The 25,331-nt window shown below is 33.5% G+C and overlaps 1 protein-coding gene across 1 annotated transcript in view; it reads left to right on the top strand.

The window, feature by feature from the left end:
* LOC144452933 (synaptotagmin-6-like) overlaps positions 1 to 25,331 on the top strand; it is a 60,928-nt gene that overhangs the window by 20,479 nt on the left and 15,118 nt on the right. Inside the window, exon 2 of the mRNA XM_078144149.1 lies at positions 21,509 to 21,720. Coding sequence (XP_078000275.1) covers positions 21,517 to 21,720 — 204 coding nt within the window. The 5' untranslated portion in view covers positions 21,509 to 21,516. The remainder of the gene's footprint in view (positions 1 to 21,508; positions 21,721 to 25,331) is intronic.

The following is a 25,331-nucleotide window of genomic DNA, read 5'->3' on the forward strand; positions in this document are numbered from 1 at the left end:
TCACGAAACATCTCTACTATGTTTCTACGCGTTAAAAGACAATATGAAAAACATGTACTAAATCTTTGTTTGTCACTCAAAAAAAGTGCAAGACGTTTGAAAAAACTTAAAATATTTACAAATTTATTATTGTACGCCCAATAACAAACTTTTTGCACACAAGTTTAAGGTTTTGAAATTTATCGAATTACACGGATTAGGTATATGCTGTTTCACATTGCTTTTTAAAAGAGAAAAATGTGATATAGTTGTCTTAAGAATGGCAAATCCAAAATAATTACCCATTTGTCATTTGGCCACTTTAAATCAAGACTACGCGTTGTTTTTTTCCAATAAGCAATATATTCTCCAATATTTCTGTGGGAGGGCTGTTCTTTTCACCGCCTTTAAAGTATACATCTAAAAATGGCACGTCCTTGGGTAAAACGTGAGTCGGTGTTTCTTATTTCAAGTGAGAAATGTCTTCATAAAAGACCTTGATATGCCGCCATGTACTTACAATGCTTCATATGGACCCAATCTGTGCACGTTATTTCCTGTCAGAGGTATGATCATATACATGTTGGGTAATATCGCTGAAATATGAATAGAGAATTGTAAATAATAAACAAAATGTTATGATCATATCTAGAAAGAAACATATATTACTTTCTGTGTTATATCCTTACGGATTTAATATGATACTTATAGTCTATTTAAAATGGTGGTTATACTTGTATGATGGTTGTATCCTTACATTATTTCTGCGAGTTGTAATCTCGGTAAATATGTTATTTATGTTGATATTAACAATAGCAGGAAAGAATATAAGCGAAGCTGGATTATTTTGGAAAATCTATTGTTAGCTAAATTAAACCAACCCGTAAGCAATACACTCATTCTTATAAACATAACCAAAACGTCAATTAAACAGAAATAGATTTTATGAGTCCATTACCTGGCCAAGAGTAACCACAATTTCTGCTTATTTTCACACCCTTGTGATTAATGCTATAGCGCATTTGGATGCTTGAGACACACTACACGCCTCTAGCCAGAATTGCTTAGCATCTGAGAGTATAAGTATTCTACTGTCATTTTTCTTTTTTTGCATGTAGTACTGAAATACTGACATCTTTGAAAAGGCGATGTGTGTGCTAAGCAGGGAAAGTATTTCTGCATTGTATGTGATTTTTAGTTGAGGACCAACCGGTCATAAGGAAACACATAATAGTGTACATACTTAGGTTCTAGGTGCACTTCTGTTCAAGCTTTCAAAAAAAAGCAACGAAAGCCGAGCAGAAAAGTAATCATATTATCATAAACAACTTCGATGGCAATTCAGCCTCTCATGAGCTTAAAATAAGCACGGAACTGAAGGATATAGTTCATATTATCAAATGTATTTTCAGTAAATCAACTTTAACTTCTCTTCAACGAGTAATTTAATAATCTGCCATGGATCCATCAACTGCACATCATAATTACGTTAGGCCTGTCAATCATCTGTAATGCCGACTGCTGGGTCATATCATATTTTTATAAATTCTGTTTTATTATCACGAAGTTCTTTTCGGAGATCACTGATCAATCATGCCAATATGAAGTCTTTAACCCAAATGCAACTAAGAATCCCATCTAGTAAGATTTGTAGTTTGTTGTGGATTTAATGAACATTTTACTCACAAGTTCAAAATTAATGGCTGTGTGCATAATTAATGAGCTTACTCTTATTTAGAGTCTGTTGTATTGATTTTCGTGTCTGGAAATTCAATAAACCAAGTTCATTAAATTGAAATATATGAATCAATTCATGGCATAAAACCTTGTTGCTGACGAATCGAAAATAGACATGCAGACACACTTTCAGTGATTCAAATTTATCTATAGGTTTCCTATTGTGGAGTGAATATCGATTGAATAAAGCTATAAAGTGCATTCCGTCGTCTCTACATTTATCATATTGTTTGAGGATAAACCGTAAATGTACTTGAGAATAGATATATATATATATATGAGGCTAAAAAAAGCAAATAACACTTAACCCCAGCGTGCTATCAGTGGGGTCGATACTGTTGATTGTCCTGGTAACATATTCCCTCTATTGCTAGGCACTTACAGTTGACTTCTAATTCAATTTATCCAACTTTCCTTATTGGTATGAGTCAAAAGGCATTCACATTCTTAATTACAATTGCGTACAAATATTGACTACATTGCTTTATCTTGTCACTTTGGTTTGTGTTGTGTAAAACGTGTTTCTTTTAGGGAGATGTATTTGTAAAGTTATCGTAGAAATATAACAATTCATGAGTATATTTGAAAATTCGATCTGTTTCACATTCATATATTCGAAAAAAAAGGGAAATGTTATCGTTCATGACATTTCATCTTCTAGTTCTATGTTGTGTGCTATCATCACGTCTGTTTTCACAACTCAAGAATATACATGTAGTTCTCTCAGGCACAAGATATTAAAAGATGGCTGACATGACCTTTGACATACAATATCGGAGATTGCTGACGCCATTTTGAAATGACAAAACAACCCATTTGCATTTGAGAGGAATTCAGTTCGAATCTGCTAATGAAAGTTCTGGTGCAGATGAAGCCGACAGAGAGAGAAAAGTGTATATCTTGATTGACTGTCTTCTTGATCCAACTTTGAAACTTTTCCATGCAATCATGCACATGTATACAATCAGTTTGATCGAATGTGCTAGGCTGCCATACATTTGTGTATATGACACAGTAGCAATATTTACCGACTTGATTATGCTATACAAACAGAAAGGTGTACGATCAATGAGTTTTAAAACCTGCAGCAGATATGATTTAAAGACCAGTGCGGATTAGTTGTTTGTTTTGTCAGACAACAAATGGATATTTTACGAACTAATTTAAATACAATTATCAGGGAAATAGCAATATAGTTAATTTAAAAATAGACGTGAAGAATACGTGACATACAAGATCTTATTGTGTAAAATTAAGAGCAGGTAGGATTGACTAGGAATTAAAGCTGGGCTTCAAAAACTGATTCAGAGCAAGAGTGCAGTAAAACTGAGAGATATTTATAGAATAATACTTCTGCTATATAAGATTTATTTTCAAAATCACAACCTTTTCACGTGACACGAATGATCAAAATGTGACATCCTGAAGAGCAGGATCATCACTCTCTGACTCAACATCGTGTTCTGTAACATACTTCTAATAACCTCATATGTGGTCGTTGATACGTAGCTTTAAAAAGGTGTCACATGGGCCTCGTCATAGTCTTCTTAAATAGTAGCACAGTCTCTAGGAGAATACAAATTGACTTCATTTAAATACGATAATATGAAGGTGTATGTTTACATTTAGAACAAATAGATAAATCATTTAGATAACAGTAAATGAACATTCTATACACACTACCACCCATGTAGTTAGATTGTACGTAGTCGATAAAAATAAACACGTACATATTGAAGTTCCTATCAAAACCGCGTTTCCTAATTTGTTTGCTATTATTGAATAACTACAGTTTGACTTCTGTAGAGTAAAATAGCGGTTATTGCATTTACCATGTCATGGATTAACTCAAGCTCATCAAGTAGTCAGTCTGAACGCATAGAATAACGCCTAAGGAAAAATAATTGTGTGGTTCCGATTACGCTCAATTTTAGAATAGGTGGGGTAGGTAGATTTTTTATTTTATTTCTAAGAAAGATTAATGTGTGAGCGTCTAGTTCAGGTGGTTATGTGTTTCGTTGTTTTCCATGATATGGTCTCTGTGTTATTGGTTTCTTCCCATCAGATGCACAGCCATTACAGACTGGAAGAACAGTTTTCTATCTTCTTTTTAAGATAATGGCAGTTTTCGCATCCACTATTTCTCGCAAGACATGACAATTTTCGCGATTTTATTATTTCTTTCTCGAATACGTAAAGAAATGTGAAGGACGGCAGTGAAAATCTAGGTAGGGTCGGGTAACCGGAACAAAATAATCTTTTTAGGTCTAATAATAAATGATTATTTCAGAATAAACACAGTATAGGCCTAATGTATTCTTATTTTACTTATTTTGTAACCCATTGACTGCCATGATATGGAGGTAAGAGAATGCTCAAATTAGATAATTGTTTAAACTTAATTGGAATTTGTAATTATTATCATAATCATAAACAGACTCACATAGCAGCTACATGTTGGGACTTTTTACGCACGCACTGTGTTAAGGCACATATGTGCACCATTGATAAGAGTTTAGATAAACACATATCAATTATGTAAAATAAAGAGTATATTTAGTAATGAAAACCTCTATTCACTGAGTCAAAATATTTCTTGGAAGCGAATCCCAAAATTTTGCTGGTGTCTCGTCAACATCGCCAGGCAGGGGTGTACTACAGTTTGGGATTCGGTTCAAGAGATTTTTGGACAAAGTATGAGTCCATCAACATTCATTCTCGCAAAGAGTATATTGTTCCCGAAATGTATATTTTTATTCTGTGGCAAAGATGGCGTGAAATTAACCTGCTCCGTTCATACTTATTATTTGATGTAGAATATTATGTTCTCCTCAAGAGCACAGTAAAACAAATCCAGTGACTTCTGATTAATGAGAAATGGCATAGGTCTGAATTGAATAGTCTCCTGGGTACAAGTGTGTGCGCACGAGCATAATATTTGCTTCAGGGAAGTAATGTTATCGATCACTCAGCCTTCTTCAATATTTCTTAGGTTTACTTGTATTGCAAATTATTCAAATTGCAATAACTACATACCGTATTGATACCTTCAGCTATTCACGAAATTCAAAGGGAGACTTCGAGTGAATGGAAACTCTGTTACGCAAAACATGAGATATGGAAACAGGATACATTAATAACTTTATTATTATGAAGTTAAGATGAAGTCGACTAAAGAATAAATCATTAAATTTGATGTCAATGTGAAAAGCACTTAGCGGACAATCATAGTACATTTTATCTTATGGGCGATAAATTGTACGTCTCCATAGAAACAGTTGAGGATTCATGATTCACGGACAATATGTAATGGTGTATGTCTCATAATGGTGTCTGTGTTTGGCAAAGATCAAATACTGACGGCACTTCTGTTTATTTGTGATTCCATTTCAGTTCATTTTCTTACTTCCTTGAGTCTCCATAACTTGGCATAAGTACATATTCATGTTTGTTTACATAGCACTGGTAGTAGAAAAATGTTTAAAAAAACAAATGTGTATGTTAGGAAATAATTAATAGGTTATATACTAAACAAACGTAAAACATTCACAAACACAGTGGGGGCCATAAAAACCCTGTTTTTGAAAACAGTAATGGTTAATTATAGTCAAAATCATGTCTTTTTAATAAATGGTTAACATGTCTTAGAATATAAAAAAACATATGTTTCGATGAGACAACATCACGATAGATGTATTATAATATAATTTTCCTTCTCATATTTTAAGTATACATATACCATTTTCATGAAATCAAAGTAATATTTTTCGAATTGACTTTCAAATGTTTGTGTATTGATATTATGTTAAATTTATATGACATATATCGAGTTTTTCGGTATAAATTCAATATCAATAAGAAGTACATAAATAATTGATAGTATTTATTGAATTGATGGTGTTTATTGAATTCATGATTTCCATCATGAATTTATAATATCATGCAAGATATGTTTCCAGGTAATTCTTTGAAGAAGGAGAATTCAGCAATCGCACTGTATGCATCGTCGATCAACAGTGGATATTCATGATGGCTAGTTTGATAACAAAGTACATTAAAGGTCTTCGTAAGATCTTATCAGGAACGCTCTAACCACAAACCCTGTATATACGAAGATGCTATTTATAGATGCGAATCCATTAAAAACAAATAAAATGTATCGTGCCACATATCCTGTTCAGAAAGGTGTGTTAAGACACTAAGAACATGGTTTATTTTAAACACACACTGCAAGTATTCCTAAATCTTACACATCTTGTTCTGGATCGTACTTATCGCACACATCTTAAGCTACCCCTTCGTTCATGAAGCTATGTCCAGACTGTAACGAAATCGGACAGTGATTTGATTTTATAACATTAGAAACGAAAGTTTCCACTAGTCGAAAAAGCTTTTCAAAGTATCACTTAGACTTCAGGTCACTGGTTGACATCAGTAAAACTGTTAAAAGGGCCACAGCCTTCCACATTGAGAATGTCGACGACGCCAAACCTTCGAACTGATAAGGAGGGGGGGGGGGACACAAACGCACATACAGAACAAAAAAGAGAAAAAATAGCGTTAACTAGATCCAACAATTTATTGAGGTTCGTAGCTTTATTCCTCTTGTGACCATAAATGGTAAATTTCATAAAATCTAAGAGAATAATTCTGAACTCTCGTCGAATAATCTCAATCATAATCATAATGCCAATCTTAGTTTGATAATCGATTTTACCATTTGTAGATCTTTCATCGCTTGATTACTATGATGACCAAATTTAAATACTATACCTCAACACTATTTTGAAGTGGTTTCATCTCTCTAATTATATTACTTTCCAATTATTGCTTGAAAATACTGATTTCTTTTTTGCAATTTACCCACTCCTATAACCCAGTTTTTTTACTCTGAATGTTTCCTGGCATAACTACAATGCTCATTTAAATTACAGTCAATTAGTATTGAATCTATCCAGAAACATAGACACACCTATAATTACATTTCAATGTAATTCAGTTCTTTTGATAATGTCTGACAAAGATGTTTTTATAGCAGTAACTATACATACAGACAACCACGTTAAAGCGATACATAATTATATAATATACTCAGGCAGACACTATGAACACAAAATACATTAATACAACATAACAGATTAAGATTACAAGAATATAATAATACATCACAAGGAAATACCAAGATTAATGAATAATAAAGTCATGGTATTACAAAGAATATATTTTCAAAACCACTCTCTTCATGACTGTGCCATATTCCTAAAACGCGCAAGACTGTACGTTATTTCGTATGTGGTGAAAGCGAAAGTGACAACGATTATGTACCCTTTTAAATTGCGTGTTACTCGTTTATTCAAACAATAATGATACTAATGATTTGACTAAAAAATACAATCGCTATGCATATAAAATAGTTTACCAACAATATCTTTAATAGATAGAAAGATATATATATATATATATATATATATATATATATATATATATGTATATATATATATATACATATATACATATATATTTACGCATATATATATGATTTTATATGTTATATATATATATGATTTTATATATATATAATGCGTGTGTATGTGTATTCGATTGTGTGTGTATGTGTATATATACACACACACTGATAACGATGTTGCTTAGTAACAATGGCCATGTTGATAATTGACGCGACCTATGCGACCTGTAGACAGTATTTAAATACAGTATGATGCTTCCACAATGTTAAAATGGTAAATAATTCCATTTAGGGATTAATCTTGGCACAAGAGAATGTCTTTATGCATATATATTGGTAATTGATAATGTAATACTTTGATTATATTTAGAACATAAAGAGATGTTCTAGACAAGTGTATGGAAATGTGCCTTTGTCGACTGCAATTATGGTTTGACTTTCTACACGTGTGTCAATCTACTTATTAACCTAATGTACTTAATTCAATCGGACGATTATTACAATTTCGAAGAACATTGCATTAACTTTTCCCCTCACTGTGACTTCCAAATAGTGTTGTCATTTTTGCTATTTCTATGAATTTAAAACAAAATTGTGAATCGTTACAAAATGTACACTAGCAGGGTTTGTATAATTGCAAATATGGAAATTAAGTAATGATGAATATTTGTATAAATACATGGTTAGTTCAATTTAGATATATAGTGGAAATGGATAATGTATTGTTCATGATTCCAAATAACTGTATTATACTGCCCTACATCTACAGTCTTTACGACTGTCGTAAATATTTGTTCGTGAAATTAGGAACGTTTTATTTAAAACTAATTTAGATCTAACAAAAAACAGATCAATTTAATTTGCAGCCAGCAAATACAGTTTTATTAAATATAAATCAATAACATGGGTATCCCATTAAAGATTTTATAATAATTTACTATATGTTTGCTTTACATTAATGATACATCGTTCTGTTGTGTAGTGCAAGAAGCTGATTATGTGGTAATGTGGAGAGGTCATGTGAGGTGATTAATGCTTAAAGGTATAACGTTCTGCTCTACTGGGGGCATATACTTATGGTTCTAGCTCGTTGTCCCCCGGTTTTTGCTCTAAGGCCTGTTGCTTAAGATCGATTAAACTGAGGGGGGCAAAAGGCTGGCGGGTAATTACATCAGCCAGCGGCCCAGGAGGCAACAATCCTGGGGGGAAATGGCCGGGGAGGGGGGCAAAATGACGCGTATGTGGGCAATAGGATGGCCTAACATTTAGGTCGATTACATTAAGAATATCTAAATAAAATGCTATGTTCTAAATATTTGCTTATTGGTTTCTTTCTTATTAATTTTGCTTATCAAACTATCATTGCAATATTCTTGGTTGACATTGAGTGATGATGAAATCGATCGACCGATGATTAATCTATGATACCTATAACACGATAGTCTTATATTTCCTGTGTAAACAGGGATCACCGTTACTTGAAATAATTTTGAATGTGAAAAAAGTCATCTAAAGTCAATAATTGGGGTCGATATGATAATAAATGGTAGAGTGAAACTTTGAATCGCGATCAGCTAAATTACAGTTAAACACAGTGAATTACATACATACATACATACATACATACATACATGCATACATACATACATACATACATACATACATACATACACTCATGCCTACCTACCTACATACATACATACATACATACATACATACATACATACATACATACATACTTTGAAATATTTGATTGATAAAATGCAGTACAATACATGAAAGAATGAATACGTCACAACATTTTTATCCTTATTTCATTACTTTTATATTAGCAACCCATAACAATCTATTTTGGCTGTTAAGGTGAAGGATATTGAAATTTGTATCGTGTTTTCGTTTCCTATAGTCTTTTATGATATCGTATAACCATTAAATTTTGGTGTTTTCCTATTCAAATTCCATGTATTAAAACCTTTCCCATGCGATTCGTCGTTAAGCTTTCCCATAAACATTCCCATGTGTTACATGTGAAACATTTCCCAGGCGATTTCCTTAAAATGGGTTTTTAAGGTGCCACATTAAATTAAATTGGTACCCAGTATTTTAATCTAAATGTTTATGTTTTCATTTCGTTTTGAAGTGTCACTTTTCAGACATCAACTCATAGCGTATAGCTTTACGAGTTAGGATTTGGGATTTTGCTTTAAAGCTTCCTTTATGCTTTGTAAAAAGCTGCACTATTTGTAACTGGGGTATTATATTTTAGATCAGCCAACCAAGAATATATTCACCGCAAATTGTTAAAATACTAATTAGATATTGTACATGCCAAATAATGATCGAGTTTTATATTACAATAAATAGTATAGTAATAAGTTGGAAGAATAATTCATTGGGATGATATTTTTGGGTGCGGACACAAAAATAAATTTGATTGGATTAATTGCACCAAATGTACTGCTACACAAATACGTTTACCAACAGATGATTCAATACGATATATGATTAACTTATTATATCTAACAGATAAGGGTGTTGTTTTTTAATAATCTCAGTTCCAGCTAGTACATCGTTAATATCAGCAATCAATTTTTGTACCCAATACTATTAATTTATAATGTTTCTCATCTAGTTCCTCGTAAAAGGAATACATAGTGACAATTATTAGGACTGCGAGACAAAAAATGTCTTTAACTGATATATAGAACATTTAGACCTTCACATTTACCCATGTTTTACGAGTTAGAGTTTGTTTCTTTTCCGCCTTATTTCGTGTTACTTTAGTTTGTGTTTGAATTATCTGGATGTTTTTCAGTAGTGGTGGTTTGATAGTCACTTAAATCAGCATTAAACTCCAAGACGTTATTACCAAGTTCAGGGCGTTATTACCACATCCAAGACGTCATTATCATCTTAACATATGATGTAAATATATATGTAAGTGGAATTGTGGTTATGTCTATATACCCCGACATATAAGGTCAAACCATGCACCATGTACATGAACGTTTGACCGATGATTTGCCTTCAAAGGTACATCCACGATACAATGTAATGTCGATGCTCGAACCTTATCGATATTGCTTGGAGGTGTTGACACATAAAAGAATACCCAGAAGGCATTTACTACAAAAGTCATTAGAAAAAAACTAATTGACTCGTGCACTGTAATCCAGTACGTGTCATCGACCATCTAAGAAAGACTTACTAGGGGATTGGGTATACGTGTGTCTCGAACTTCTACCGAAGAGAGATTATAGCTGATTTTTTTATCGTCTTACGCGATCGTGTGGATTTGGAGACTGTGTTATCACTAAATATTACGAGTTTATATTTTGATCTTTCTGTCATGTTCTATTAAAGAAAACATTTTCTCGGTGATGTCTCAATCCTAAGGTTTAATCTCCAAATTGGAATATAGTATTCAAACAACGTATTTTCGAAAGACACCTGCATGCGTTAAATATATATTTTCTCAGAGCCATGTCTATTTCTACAGTATTTTCTCGTCAAATACAAACCCCAAACTATCGTACCACGTTATATGATTTTGAGGGGGTGTCAAAGAATATATCGAATGTATCACTTAATAGCTTGTAAATTGTCTGTATGTCACTGTTGATTTTTTGTGTAGGTCAGTCAAAATAAACAGTATATTGATTAATTAGAGTACCGTTTTATGATACTCAACCAATTTACTTGCTTGTGTATCAATTACTCTTGTTATTAAGGTTCTAACTTTATGAACCGGTTTACTGTATGTTGATTCTTTTAAACATCTAACAAAAATTGTTAAAAATCTAAAGAGTTTTCAGTTCAATGTGAAACTTAAACCTGGGGAATTATTACATTTCTACGCATGCCCACTAGACTCTATGCGGAGTATGGAATCCGAATACGTGTAATGATACACCACCGTAAAGAAGACGAATGCCGTTTTCTACGAAGGTTTTCTGTAGTCAAAAGGCACAACAACAAATAATCCTAGATAGCATAAAAGCTCAGCCATGACAGAAATATATCTCCTGCTTGTTAGCATCTCCTCATCAAAAGGTGCAATCAAGCGGGAATGATTGATAATATTCTCATGATATATACACATCATAGATCCTTTGAGAGATATTAGAATTAGTATCATGCGTCTTCCTTCTGGAAAAAAGAATCTCAATTTTGGAATTTGAATCCAGTATTATATTGTAAATATGATGTAACCGCTTCACCCAAATTTCCAATTAATATAGCATTACAGATGATTATGCCTAAGATGCTGAATCTGATTATGTCTTTGCTGTCACATATTCACATCCTTCTCTATTTGACTATAAAGGGGGCGTGTGATAAATCACGTACAGTCGATACGGTTTTTACTTTAAATCCTTTCGAAGAATTCCTGGAAAGTGGTAATAAATTTCAAGGGTTTTGAGACTAATAGATGATCTTGTCTTGAAGCTTATTGACGCTTGCCATACATCTTGGTGATTTATGGTGAACAGATGTTTGGCTTGTTTTTAATGTTTTAGAACGTTTACAAGTATGTCTAACATGTCATCCGAAGGTTCATCACGACATCTGATCGCAGAAACAGGGTTATCCCCTCCATCACATCCTTAGATCATAATACATCTTGTAACAGAGTGAATGTACCCAGTCAATGCAATGTTTTATCTCTCAAGAGTGTGTTTGTTTTTTATCCCTTGTACAAGCCAAAGTATGTGTAATTTCTTTTGCATATAAACCTGATAGACCATCCTGCCCACATGTAAACAAAACCTATTAGGTGGACTTAGTACATAGTAAAGTATGTTTAAGTGTCATGATCGTTACAAATGTCAATAAATCATTTAAGGTTAACGCTAAAACGCTTGTATATGTCACAGTCAGTATATAGTAAAGTCAGCTAAAGATGAAGAATCATTATGATATAAGAGTAGTCGTAGTACATAGTGCTAGCACGCTACACCACTTGAAATAGTTGATACCTCTCACATAATGTATAATCTTTGTTCATTAATATTTCTATAATTTATTGAGTGAGTGTGTAGACAAATATGTAAGTTTTAATTCCTCTATGTAAGTATATCAATCATTCATCATGGTAACATTATTATGTAGTAGTAAAGAAATAGTTGTGAATCCTAAAAAGTATAAATTGTATAATATAATGTGGAAATTGGGTAATTGGAATGGCTATGTTGACTCGTTAGTTTTGATAAGTTGTGCTATTAATCTATACATGCCAACCTGGTTAAGCGACGTCGACACTGCTGTGACTTTACATCATTGCTATGTGTCGTTATGAAAGGATTGCGCCGCTGATATAGACATCAATGGAATGTATGTGGGTGGATGATCACCATGTGGTTCATCAAGTGACATGCTGTTCTTTAAAACCTCTGTCAACCCTCGAGGAAGGAGAAAAACGATTTACGCTTTAACATTCAAACTTGGGAATAAAAGATTCATAATGCTGTCAAGCTAAAGTATTTTGAGGCAAAACATATGGTTAGTCGACCCACGCATGCTTCACAAAATCTATCATTTATTTTTGAAAATAATTCACACTGAATATACGTCATAGATTAAGCACGTCAAAATAATGTGTCTTTGTCTGTTAATTCATGCCTTTTAAGGATGATATAAGGAGCAATTATACCCGTACATTTGAAGATTATTTTTGAGTGACGTTAATGTATTTTTGTGAATATCAAAATAATTATTGTCTGTGCATTCACAATTTTATGAAATTGTTATGAGTGATACAAGGAGCGATCTGCTCGTACACACGAAGTGTTATTTCTAGACGGTAATATTTCGTATAATGACTTGTTTTGTTATATTTAAGTAACTTTCAAGTTAGAATTCATGTCAAAACACTAAGACGGTTTATCTTAGGATTTGAGGAATGTGCTTGAGAGTAAACAGTCCATGTTATATAGAATGTACTTATAAATGTCACAGATATAACTGACAGATCTTACTATATATCAATTATTCTCCCAATTTGCGCATCTTTAAGATTTAAAGGACTTTTTTTATGTATTTAACATAGTATCCATCTCGGAGTAAATGTCTTAAATTGCTGCTTTCTTCAAGGAGACTCTAACTTCTCTGTTAAAACCATGGCTATAAATAGGAAGAAACGAAAATATTTAAATGACAAGTCAATGTTCTTGAAATTGTCCCATTTTAGAATACAAATTTGTTTCTGAATACTGAATTAACATGTTATGAAAATAATGATCGTTTGTTTCTTTAAAAATGAATGCATTGCTTAACTGCCAAATTCTGTATAGCGTGAACCAGGAAGAATGTTTCAACTGGCAATGTGTAACTCAGATAAATTTCCGCCCACGTTTATCCTGAAAGCGACTCACATGCAGCAATGTAACTAAGACCACACCTCCTTTCCGTGTGTGGGTTTACATCTCAAGAGTTGGTCGCTATAATGTGTCATCTATTTAGGATCACTTTCATGTCTCTCCATTAGGTTTTGTGCCATACGTAATCGAATCATTGGGCGAGACATATCATGACTTGGGGGCTGTTTGCGATGTGAGTGGCTTCTTAAATACGCTATGCACTATATTAAGTGCAACATGCTCTCAAAATAGGGAAAGTCTCGGTTAAAGATTGTGTGACTTGATTTTTGCAGATCTGCAAATTTCGACACACAACCGCCATTTGTATCTTTAACTAAGGGCATCAGTATATGCGTGGAACAGTGGACTGGGTGTCTTTTGAATTGCAAATGTGTCGTGTATTCAACTTAAGTCAGGCATAAGATTAATGTAGAGGCTATCCGTGGCTTCCAATCTCTTTCACGTCTAGCTCAATTAGGTCCAGAAGTGAGATTTCAAAGTAAGTAGTGAGATTGATATATTTCATCACATGTTTAACTGATTAGACCACCTTCCCTCTGTTTTTGGAACATCACTGATCAAACTATCGTTACACAAATTTAAAAAGAGTATGTCCCCAAATACTTCCATAAAAAATGGTGACCCCTCAAAAAATATACCGGCCTGTCCCTCTGTAATTAATTTCCATCTCTTATTAAATAAAGTTATGTCAAAGTGACACAATCTGATCTGAGTTTGTAGAACTCTTACGTAAGTGAAACTGTTTACATAGAACCGCGATTAAACTATTAGAATGTAATATTAATGTCAATGCATTCCTTCTATGAATTTAGTTATTTACAAGTAGTAGTAGTAGTAGTAGTAGTCGTAGTAGTAGTAGTAGTAGTAGTAGTAGTAGTAGTAGTAGTAGTAGTAGTAGTAGTAGTAGTAGTAGTAGTAAAATTTATTTTAAGAACAGGGTAGCCAGGAAACAACAGAAGCTGATTTCAACATGGGCCCTGTTACCACACACCAAAAACACATTACATACATTTGTACCACACCAAAAGAAATTACAAACAATGCGAAAGCAACGTTTAACAAGGCGAGATGAAAAAGCTACAATATCAATAGATAAATTTACACTGCCATCCAGTTACACCATACTGGAAGTGCATTCTGGCAATGTCCGAACAGTCGATTGTATGGGTTCCTTAACATTTTGTGATACTTCTAAAAAAATTACATCATGGGATCCTTCATATGTTATATCTTAACACTAGGTTTGGGTTTAATTAATTGCAAATGTATGCTTCAGTAATAGGTAGAATGCTACGTGTGACTTTTAAATACGTAGCACAAACCTAGTCCAAAAAACGTGTAAACTCAGCTTATGCCCCTTTACGTACACAGCCCAGTAAACGTTGCATATATTAAAATTGTTTGTGAACCAAGCCATAAGTCAGCTGTTACAACCACTTATCTGAGTACAATCAAATAAGGTCCATGGTATATTGAATATTCGAGTTATCGCTGAAAACAAAAGTGGATTTATCCTTGATAAGGCCTATTACGGAAATTACATTTACTGCAATTTGCAGCGTAAAAGCCGAGATTGGAGTTATCACAGCAGAAATATGACCCTTATACATATCACATGACACAGTTCAATATCGGTCAACTTCACCATTAGCTGCAGGAGATGTATAGCATGGTTGTCAACACACTTAATAAGTACACACCTGATCTGTTATTATTATCCATTATACCATGCACAAGCCAAGTTATTGTCCTCGAACAGAAAACATGGATTGTATAGGCTAATTGTGCTACGTCACAGACACCCCTAGTGCAGTACTCTAAGTTTGAGTCAGAATGTTCCAACTGCCATTACTACTCCCGATTTGTCATAAATTATGCTTTATATTATTAACGCATGACCTATGGGGCTTTCGTTACTCATCTAGCGACTCACATTGAAAGGCCGCCTAGTTCACTCGTATTGTCCTTGGCTGAACGACGAAAACTAAATATTGCACAATGCACATGAGGAGTATATAAACTATGATATGATATATATATATTAAGAGCAGTTCGTATGAGTCTAAATCTGATGTGCTCACTACAGTTGTTCTATACCAATATTCTTGTCTTTACCAAATTTTATTTTTGTATGAACTCATTTCCTTTTCTATATTCAATTCAATTCAATTTATTGCATTAGGTTTCTTGACCATTGAGCACATCGTTAAATAACAATACAAAATGACGTAACTACAGAGCAACTAAACAGCATGTTTAAGTACTGAAATAATTCGACACAAAAACCCCCATATATATCATATCAAATCATATTATATATCATATAACATATATCATATATATCATACATCATATCATATCATATCATATCATATCATATCATATCATATCATATCATATCATATCATATCATATCATATCATATCATATCATATCATATCATATCATACAAGCAAAGTCAACGGTATTTATTGAAGAACTGTATATTGATCATTACGGGTTGCTGGGATATTTCTTTCAGAGAGAAAATAAGTAAATAGAAGGAAGGAGATAGTTAGCTAGGCTAATTCATGCATTATTAACGTCACTTCCGTGTAGTTCAGTTTAGTGCTGCGTATAGAGGAGTATTAAGACATGCATTCAAGTACATGTAAATTAATCGGAACTTACAGCCGAGTTCAAAGTGTACTTTCGATTTGTCTGCTACAGTTTACTCATCCTTTCTTCAAGAAAAAGCGTTTCCCGGGCAACAGTTCCTAAGTTACGTGGATCGCAGTGCTTGATCAATTTGCTCTACCAGGACTCCTTTCATAAATTTATTTATATTTCATTTTGCGTGCGTGTTACAGCATATTTTTTTCCTTTCTGTTATTGCAATTATTTATAAATTTGTATCGAAGAGAAAGAGTCTTTTTAAAAAGACTCAAATCAAATGTTTTACGTACGTCGTTAACTCAAGGATTAAAACAGATTTCGAATTAATTGCTGAAGCGTGTCTGCAAGTTTTACTGTTTTTCATTAGTTATAAATAAGTATTTTCTCAAAAGAACTGTTATGAATGCATTTCTAAAGGGGATTTGTATTGGTCGAATTAATCAGTGTTCTCTTTTACATATATTTACTACAGAACATCATTCTATTTTCTGTCCTATGTAACGACGTGAAACGTACTACATGTCGTTTTTTGATACTAGGGGACGTGACACATTAAATGAGAAAACATGTTGCTATGACAACTCTCCTAGTCAGACGTAAGTTGTCATGTAGGCAAAATATAATTTTGTTTATATTTGAATATTTGATATAGATTTAAACCTCATAACCTATGGAATGTTTAATTAGAAAGTAATATGTAATTGTCATATTATGCATATTCGTGTATTTTGTGACACCTTCTAGATCTGTCAGTGAGTCTGTATCGTTCGTTCTCACACGTGATTATCACCATTCGTGCAATAGGGCTCGTTATTTTTGTTTACTAATGTCAAAGTCTTTTCAAAACATCACCAAGTGTCCTTCAAAATTTATTGGGCGAATTTTTATGCATTGATTGCATAATTCTACTGCGAATCATCTCTTTCCCTAGGCCCCGACTGGCTATTTGAGAAATCATGAACCAAAAGTTGTTCATGCAAATGAGTAAATCCCAACTGTTAGAATGATGTAAACAGTGTATAAGTAGCATCCTAAGCTGACAAATAGACTATAATTGGACATTACGTATCTGCCCCCGATAAACACTAAATTATCATAGGGCTGACTTCAGTGATTGATTAACAAAGACATGAAGTTAATGACTGTGTGAAGATGTGGTTGAATTTTGAATTTGATCTCAGGACTTCATTAAGCTAGACATAAAGAGAGATCTTAAGATTCGATGAAGGAAAACACGAAACTGGCTGTTTTTATACATTGGACGGATTGTCGACAAGGGAAGACTTTTAACGTCGAACTTACACAATCAAATTTCATCAATGTGGGTTCTGAATCACATTAACTTCTAGCTAGTTACTCAGAAGCCTTTATTGCAACTATATCATGCGATTACTTTTAGGTTTAATATACCCCAAACTATAAGTAGCTCGGTTTTCTGGTCATATTGCTGAACGCTATCAACTGCAGGTGAAATTATTATATCGATTTGGCAATGTTCCAAAAAAAAAAATTCTACTCGCGATTACTTGCTGTGTAATTCGATAAGACTATTAATAGAATACAGGTAATTATAACAAGATGGAGTTTATATGTTTTGTTTGCTTAAAGGGGAACACACTGGGTTTGTGAATGTTATACTCAATATACTTTTTATAAAGTAAACTATTCTTAGTATGCTGTTCATGCCATTGCATGCCTTCTATGACATTACAATTATTATCTGGCATTGTTACAGCAGTTCATTACATAGCAAAGAATACCTCGACATTTTTATACGCATCATAAATTACGTCATCGAATCCTTTATAAGTTATATCTGAATACTATATATGAGTTCAGTTAATTGTAAGTGGTAGCTAAGTATACTCAGTAAGTGGAACACTGCGAGCACCTTGTGAATATATATTAAAATTTACACCAACAACGTATATAAAATTAGTCAAAACACATATAGCAAATTACGTCCAAAAAAGGATAAAAAATGTATGCCTTGACAAGTATAAAACACTGTCCAAAAACGTATACGCTCAGCTTGTCCCCTTTTTGAATCAATGGAGAGTTGATTTGATGAGTTTGTATTGAATTTCTGTAATTTTGCAATGATATTGTTTTGGAAAGTTAACACATATAATATTTAACCGTTAAATGTTTTATTTTATATTTTTTATATCTTTTTTATATTTTTTAATTTTTTAAAAATAGTTTATACATGTTCAAGTGTACACAGTAGTGTCAAACTCTAATGGGCATGGGGTTATGACAGTAACCACTAAATTTGCAATTTTCTTTCTTAAACAAAATCTCCAGTGCTATGTTCTGTATATTCACTATATAGTATCTGTATGTAAATTATATCTCTATTTGTTCTCTGTCTGTCTGTCTGTCTGCAGGTCTGTTCTGTGTATCTATATGTATGATATCCGCTAGCATTGAATGTTTGAAAAAAAGAAGTTATAACCCTTCTTTTGATGTTTAACTTATTATTCCATATTCGGCCTTGCCTCTACGCAGTAATAAATATACCAATACATACACGATAAGAAATACAAAATAATTCACCTTCCGGCTTATATGAAATGAGTCGTTCCTTTATGCAAAAGCAAATCAGTTGTAGCGTCCTCCATTAGAGATAATTGTCATGGCAACAAGTGACGTCATGAGATAATCATTACTTAGCGGCATTGAATAAAGTGGAGAGAGTAGTTGGAAAAATCCTAGCATGTCAATTTTACGAAACAGTTAAATATTTTATGTTTAAAGAAAGTTTGGCATATATATCCAGTCATTTGAAGGAAACAAAATTACTCTGATAGCAACTATATTTTAACATAATATCAATGTTTATCTGTTTCCTCAAACCATGTGTTATTATTGTTATTGTTTGCTCTTACTATTGTTATTGTTATTACTATTGTTATTGTTATTGCTATTATTATTGTTATTGTTATTCTTATTCTTATTGCTATTAGTATTGTTATTGTTTAGCTCGACTGCTTTATTTTAAAAAGTATGATACTGCTGTCTACTTAATCTCAATTTTCATCCGATTTTTTTTCTTACTTAAATCGTGACTGTACAGAACACGTGTTCTTAGCTCAGGTGTCATGACTCAACTCTTTACAATGTGACCGGTACAATCGTTTTTCGTGCATACATGTAAAGCCACTATATTCCTACAGAACAGCCCTAACAAGGAAACCGTCTCTTGTCACACATGTTCATTTTTTAATCAACTAACCATTTTACTAATAATGTCAGTTTTAATAGTTACAGTCAGTTTATGTTAACAAGTATAACTGCATCAATAGGGAACTTGCAATCCAGACTGAGCATGCTCAGACGCAAAGGACTATGGGATTATCTGTGGTTATCGTAATACCTAATCTGGAGCTACAATAGAAAAACCCTTCACAATGGTTAGGGTAACTATGAATTGATCAACAATGTAACAGTAGTGTTTACAATACCAAATCATTAGTATTTATTATCACATTTCCCATGATGCAACATTCAACATGGCGGGTTTGCAAGTTCCCTATTGTTTACGTTCTGTGAGAATACACGTGAATTGAAAATATTTTACTCCAAAGCAAAGTCTTATTTGGTGTTAACAAAATACAAAACAATTAGTCAAATATACAAAGAAGTTTTCATACAGGATCAGAAGGGACAGATACTTCCCACTTTAATGGTTTAATTGTTCATCACAACTAAAAATGTATACGTAAATACGTAAACCTCAGGGGTTCCCTCCAAGTAATTATTTACCACGTTCTGTTAGGTAAGATGATTTCAGGTCACTATAAAGTACAGGTTTGTCGTTTCATTCCTGAGAGTGATACTAGTGTGGATGCCAACGTGGTCTCTAACTAAACCACGTCTGGTCAAAGTCTCCCAATCAACACACAATGTTGTTCTGATCATCCAATCAGTGAACCCCAACTGTTAGAGTGGTGTAAACAGTGTATAAGTAGCATTCTGAGCTGACAAATATATCATATCTGGACATAACATAACAGCACCAATAAAAACTAACTTTGTGAGGAACTGTGTTATTGGTTAGAATTTTGAGACTGATTAATAAAGACATGATGTTAATGACTGTGTGGGTGGCTGTGGATGAATGTTAAATTGCATCTCCTGCATCTAACGACTTTGACTATACTGTGAGTGGAGGTGTAAATCGTAACGATACATTATAGGAACTAGACTGTCTGTTCCATACTCCTGTTGATTGTTTTGAATGATGTTGAATTAAAGTTGTAAAAGCTGTATTTTAGACCACTCTTCCATATGGTGATCTCTGCTACTCCTGCTATGTGGATATATACCTTGTGCTTTTGACTAAGAAAAGGCAGCTGCTGAGAATAAATTGAAAATTTCACCGAGTGATTAATTTCTAACTTAAAAGGATTTCACGCCCTGGACCGTTTTTATGTGAGCCGTACAACACTTGATATGACGAGTTAAGTAGAAAATATTAGCAAAGCTGCTTCTCAAAAGTGTTGAGATCAAAATTACGTGACTTGGGGATGAAATACCATGAAAGGAACTTGCTAAAATTGCTTGGTTTTTTTTGCCAAATTGACTTTTATTTGCCGTACATGTTAGTTGAGGACTTTGCCTAGGGCGGTGAAACGATTAAAAACGTGTCCTTGCTGATCGAATGCCTGATATAGCTAGCTAGTAGTTAGCTATACAAGCCTACTGTTGTGAGCACAACATACCATCGTTTCCATTACAGAAAGACAGACAGACAGACAGACAGACAGACAGGCAGACAGGCACACACACATAATACCTATCTACATATCTACCCACCTACCTACATACAGACAGACAGACGCATGCACACATACATACATACATACATACATACATACATACATACATACATACATACATATATACACACACACACACATACATACATACATACATACATACATACATACGTACATATACATATTTACTTTTCTCTGAATAAGGAGCATCAGATAGAGACAGAGGAAGATACAGTGCCAGAGATGGTGGAGGGGCTTCTGCGCCAACTGTTATCGTTCATATTCAAATTAATGCCTTTTCTAATTCCTTTCAGGCGAAAATCCTGTCATTTTCGTACCACGTACGTCTTACGAAACAACCCATGCTATATATGTCACGTGTAAGATTCAGTTTAAGTGGTCCTAATTTGCATAAAGCCCCGGATGTTAACTTGTTCCTTTCGACAGTTCTTACAATTCGCTTCAAACATCTATCTAATAAATGTTGTGTTATTTTTAAATAACAGCTTAAAATATGGGAGTCTTACTCGTTATCGTTGCCGGTATTTGTGTGTGTATCATTGTGGTAACCACAGCCTATGGTTTCCGCAAAAAATCGGACCCGGGAATATTACCACTGTACCAGGACTGGTCATCATGTTGCAGCTCGAGCTGCTGTTGCAGAGAAACAGCAGAGACAGATAAACAGAATAATCTTCTTGTGACGCAGTCAAGCCAGGTTAGTAATCGAATGGTTATACGCACTGTTAAGGTTTATTTGAAAATTTACTATATATTGGGCCTAATTAAAAGATTTGTGTGGTTCCGATTACGCTCAATTTTAGAATAGGTTGGGGTAGGTAGATTTTTTATTTTAGTTTATTATATTTGTTCACGTGTGAGCGTCTAGTTCAGGTTTTCCATTGTTTTCCAAATGGTCTCTGTGTTATTTATTTCTTCCTATCAGATGTACAGCCATTACAGGTTGGAAGAACAGTTTTATATTGTCTTTTTATGTTGATGTCAGTTTCTGCATCTACTATTTCTCGTGAGACTTCACAATGTTTTTGCGATTTTATTATTTTTTCTAGAATTCATAAAAAATGTTTAGGGTCAGCAGTGAAAAACTAGGTGGGGTCGGGTAACCGGAACCAAACAGTTATTTTTTTAGGCCTTACAGGCTAGATATCAAATTCTAACTTTATATGTGAATCTTTTCACACTAGTTCACTGCACATTCAGAGTCAAGAAACGTGTTTTAATCGCCTCACACCATGGATTTACAGCCCGTTTCACGTTCGTGTTCTCTGGCTCTGTGTGATACAACCACACAGAAACCAATACCACATTGCACATGCTATACATTAACGTAGCAAGATTGAATGAATGCAGTTTTATTTTGCGACATTTTATCTAAAAATAAAATAAAATAACGTGTCACAATGTAGACATCAAACGTAAACATCAAAACATTGGTGCCTGTGTGTCTGCGTCAAGTCACAGTATGTTTATTTAAATGTTGTATTTCATTTCGACAAAATGTTGCAAGGAATTCAGATCTTGCAATCGTAAAGTGTAGCATGTGTACAATTTAAGCCAAAAAAACACTCTTAACTTGTGCCCAAGTGGAAATAAAGAAAAAAAATTCTAAATACAAAAAAAAGAAAAGAAAAAAAGTGTAGCATGTACAGTTTCCTTTTGGTTTCTGCTTAATTATATCAAACAGAGGCCAGTGAACACTAAATTGAACCAGGCTGTATCTGTTTTCTGTAAATTAGTATCTAACTTCAGTAGTGTGTTCGTACAATCGGCAATCTGTGTACTTCTAGAAATAATGTATGGGTACTGTATTGACAAGTTTATGTAAAGTAATTAATTTTGGTTTGAGTAGCATACCATGCAATGTAATAATGTTGGATTACGTCACGCGTCCTTCAATGTTGTACAGTGAGTGTGTTTCTGTGTTATCCGTTTTGTGAACATTTGGTAGCTTTTAAAAGTACATTAAACAAGGAAAATTAGAGTTTCTTAATTTTCATCTGTATGAAATATATGCTGTGCTTACCAACATTTATAAATGAACGTGGTTTAATTCATGGAATGCGCGTCTTTTCCGCATATTTTGTTATTTATTTATTTACAGTTACAATCTGGATATACATGCACACACACACACACACACACACACACACACACATATGTGTGTGTGTCTATATATATATATATATATATATATATATATATATATATATATATATATATATATATATATATATGTATACATTTATATATATATATATGTGATATATATATATATATGCACGCGCAAACACACAAACTCATTCAGACATGCATACACACACATACATACATACATACATACATACATACATACATACATACATACATACATACATACATACATACATACATACATACTTACACATACATACACACATACATACACACATACATACATACTTACACATACATACACACATACATACATACATACATACATACATACATACATACATACATACATACATACATACATACATACATACATACACACACACACACACACACACACACACACACACACACACAACATAGTAAACATTAAACCATTGTTCCCCTTGTAAGCTGCTTAACTAAACTCGTTCTCTTGATCTACACTGCAAAATTAAAATGTCTCTAATTTCTGACGTCACCACTAAAAACGCATCTGGCAAATGGACACACAAAATGTAACGTCTAGCGATGAAGCCATTTCAAAAAGAAATTACATGGAGTAACTTGTCAATAGCAGACGAGCAATGCAGTCGTTCATCTAAATCCCAACAATAAATTAAATAAAAATTAAAGCCATTTGTAGACAGAACAATTTGCGTAGGTGCTCATTACAACAGGCAAATAACATTGAATGGTGTTTCATTATGAAATAGTTGACTGGCTATGTGTTTACTATTAAAAAAGTACGACTTGTTCCTTAGGCCAATCAGTTCTCTTTATTATTGTCTGATGTTCTGTTGTTATCTATTTTATTTGCTTAACGAATGCCTGTTGATCTGCTTCGTGACCTAATGGTTTATCACTACTCATCTAGCGACTCGTAGACAAGGACCCCTTAAGTAACTCATATTTACCTCATCTGAAATATTGGGGAATGATATCTAATTATACATCTGATATGAATAGGCCATTGCAGACTGCAAACAGGAAAATGAGAATACGGCGCCCTCGCTCAAATAGGGGTATCATCATCCCATAGTACTGTTTCTTTAAGACCTTTGTTCCTTGTATTCTGTAGAAGTGTAAATCAGAGATGTTTTTTGCATTGTTCAGACATCGAAGAAAGCAGCAGTGCTCTATGAGTAACTGGGTAATAGTAACCCATAACATGTACTATACCCCCAAGGTATACACAGCCAGGAAGTAGAGCGCCACCATGGCTAATTTTGGAAAGGCCCATACGTTCACGATATCGCCATTAACGAGGAACATCCTCCTGGCACAACTGCAGTGCTCCGATCAATCTATGTAGAAGTTACACTTGTCTTGTATATCTTATAAATACTATTGTATATCCTCTGAATAATATTGAAATAGCTTGTATAGTTGTAACATCGTTATATTTCATGGTATGTGCATACATCTGGTTACTAGACGTTTGCTATCTTACATGTTTGAGTACAAATTCTGTGTTAACACAGTTGTTCATATACCTATCAATATGCCGTGCCTAGAATCATGATACGATATCAGGTGCTGTAATCCCAAGTTTTTTCTTTGTAAACATATAAATTATATATGCTATGTCGGAAGTAATGTATCCGTTCTATATCCGTTCTACTAAGCTATGAAGCGTTTCTTGTATTGTTTACACTGTAAACTGTTTTGATTGGGTGGGTGGTAGAGACGGGAGACGGAATCGAATGTGATTATGTATAGGAATAGATACAAAAAGACAGACGTAATTGCAGCCACATATACAAACCATGCTCAGTAAACTACATAGCAAACACAGACAGTCAAGCAGACAGACAGACAGACAGATAAACGTCCATACATACATACATACATACATACATACATACATACATACATACAGACAGACAGACAGACAGACAGACAGACAGACAGACAGAGTAGTCTTTAATTTTGACAATTTAATATATAAACTCCCAGATCATTTTGCTAAAATTGGATTTGAATTATCGATCCCATTACGCGTATTTTTTCATTGTCGACATACTGTCCTCAGGCGAACTCTGAGATTGCAATTGATTCAGACTCCAAGGTTTTTACTTATTCATAAAGTCATCAAAACAAAGCTGAAATAGAATC

The sequence above is a fragment of the Glandiceps talaboti genome, chromosome 23 (assembly GCF_964340395.1).
Source record: "Glandiceps talaboti chromosome 23, keGlaTala1.1, whole genome shotgun sequence".
Taxonomy (NCBI): domain Eukaryota; kingdom Metazoa; phylum Hemichordata; class Enteropneusta; family Spengelidae; genus Glandiceps; species Glandiceps talaboti.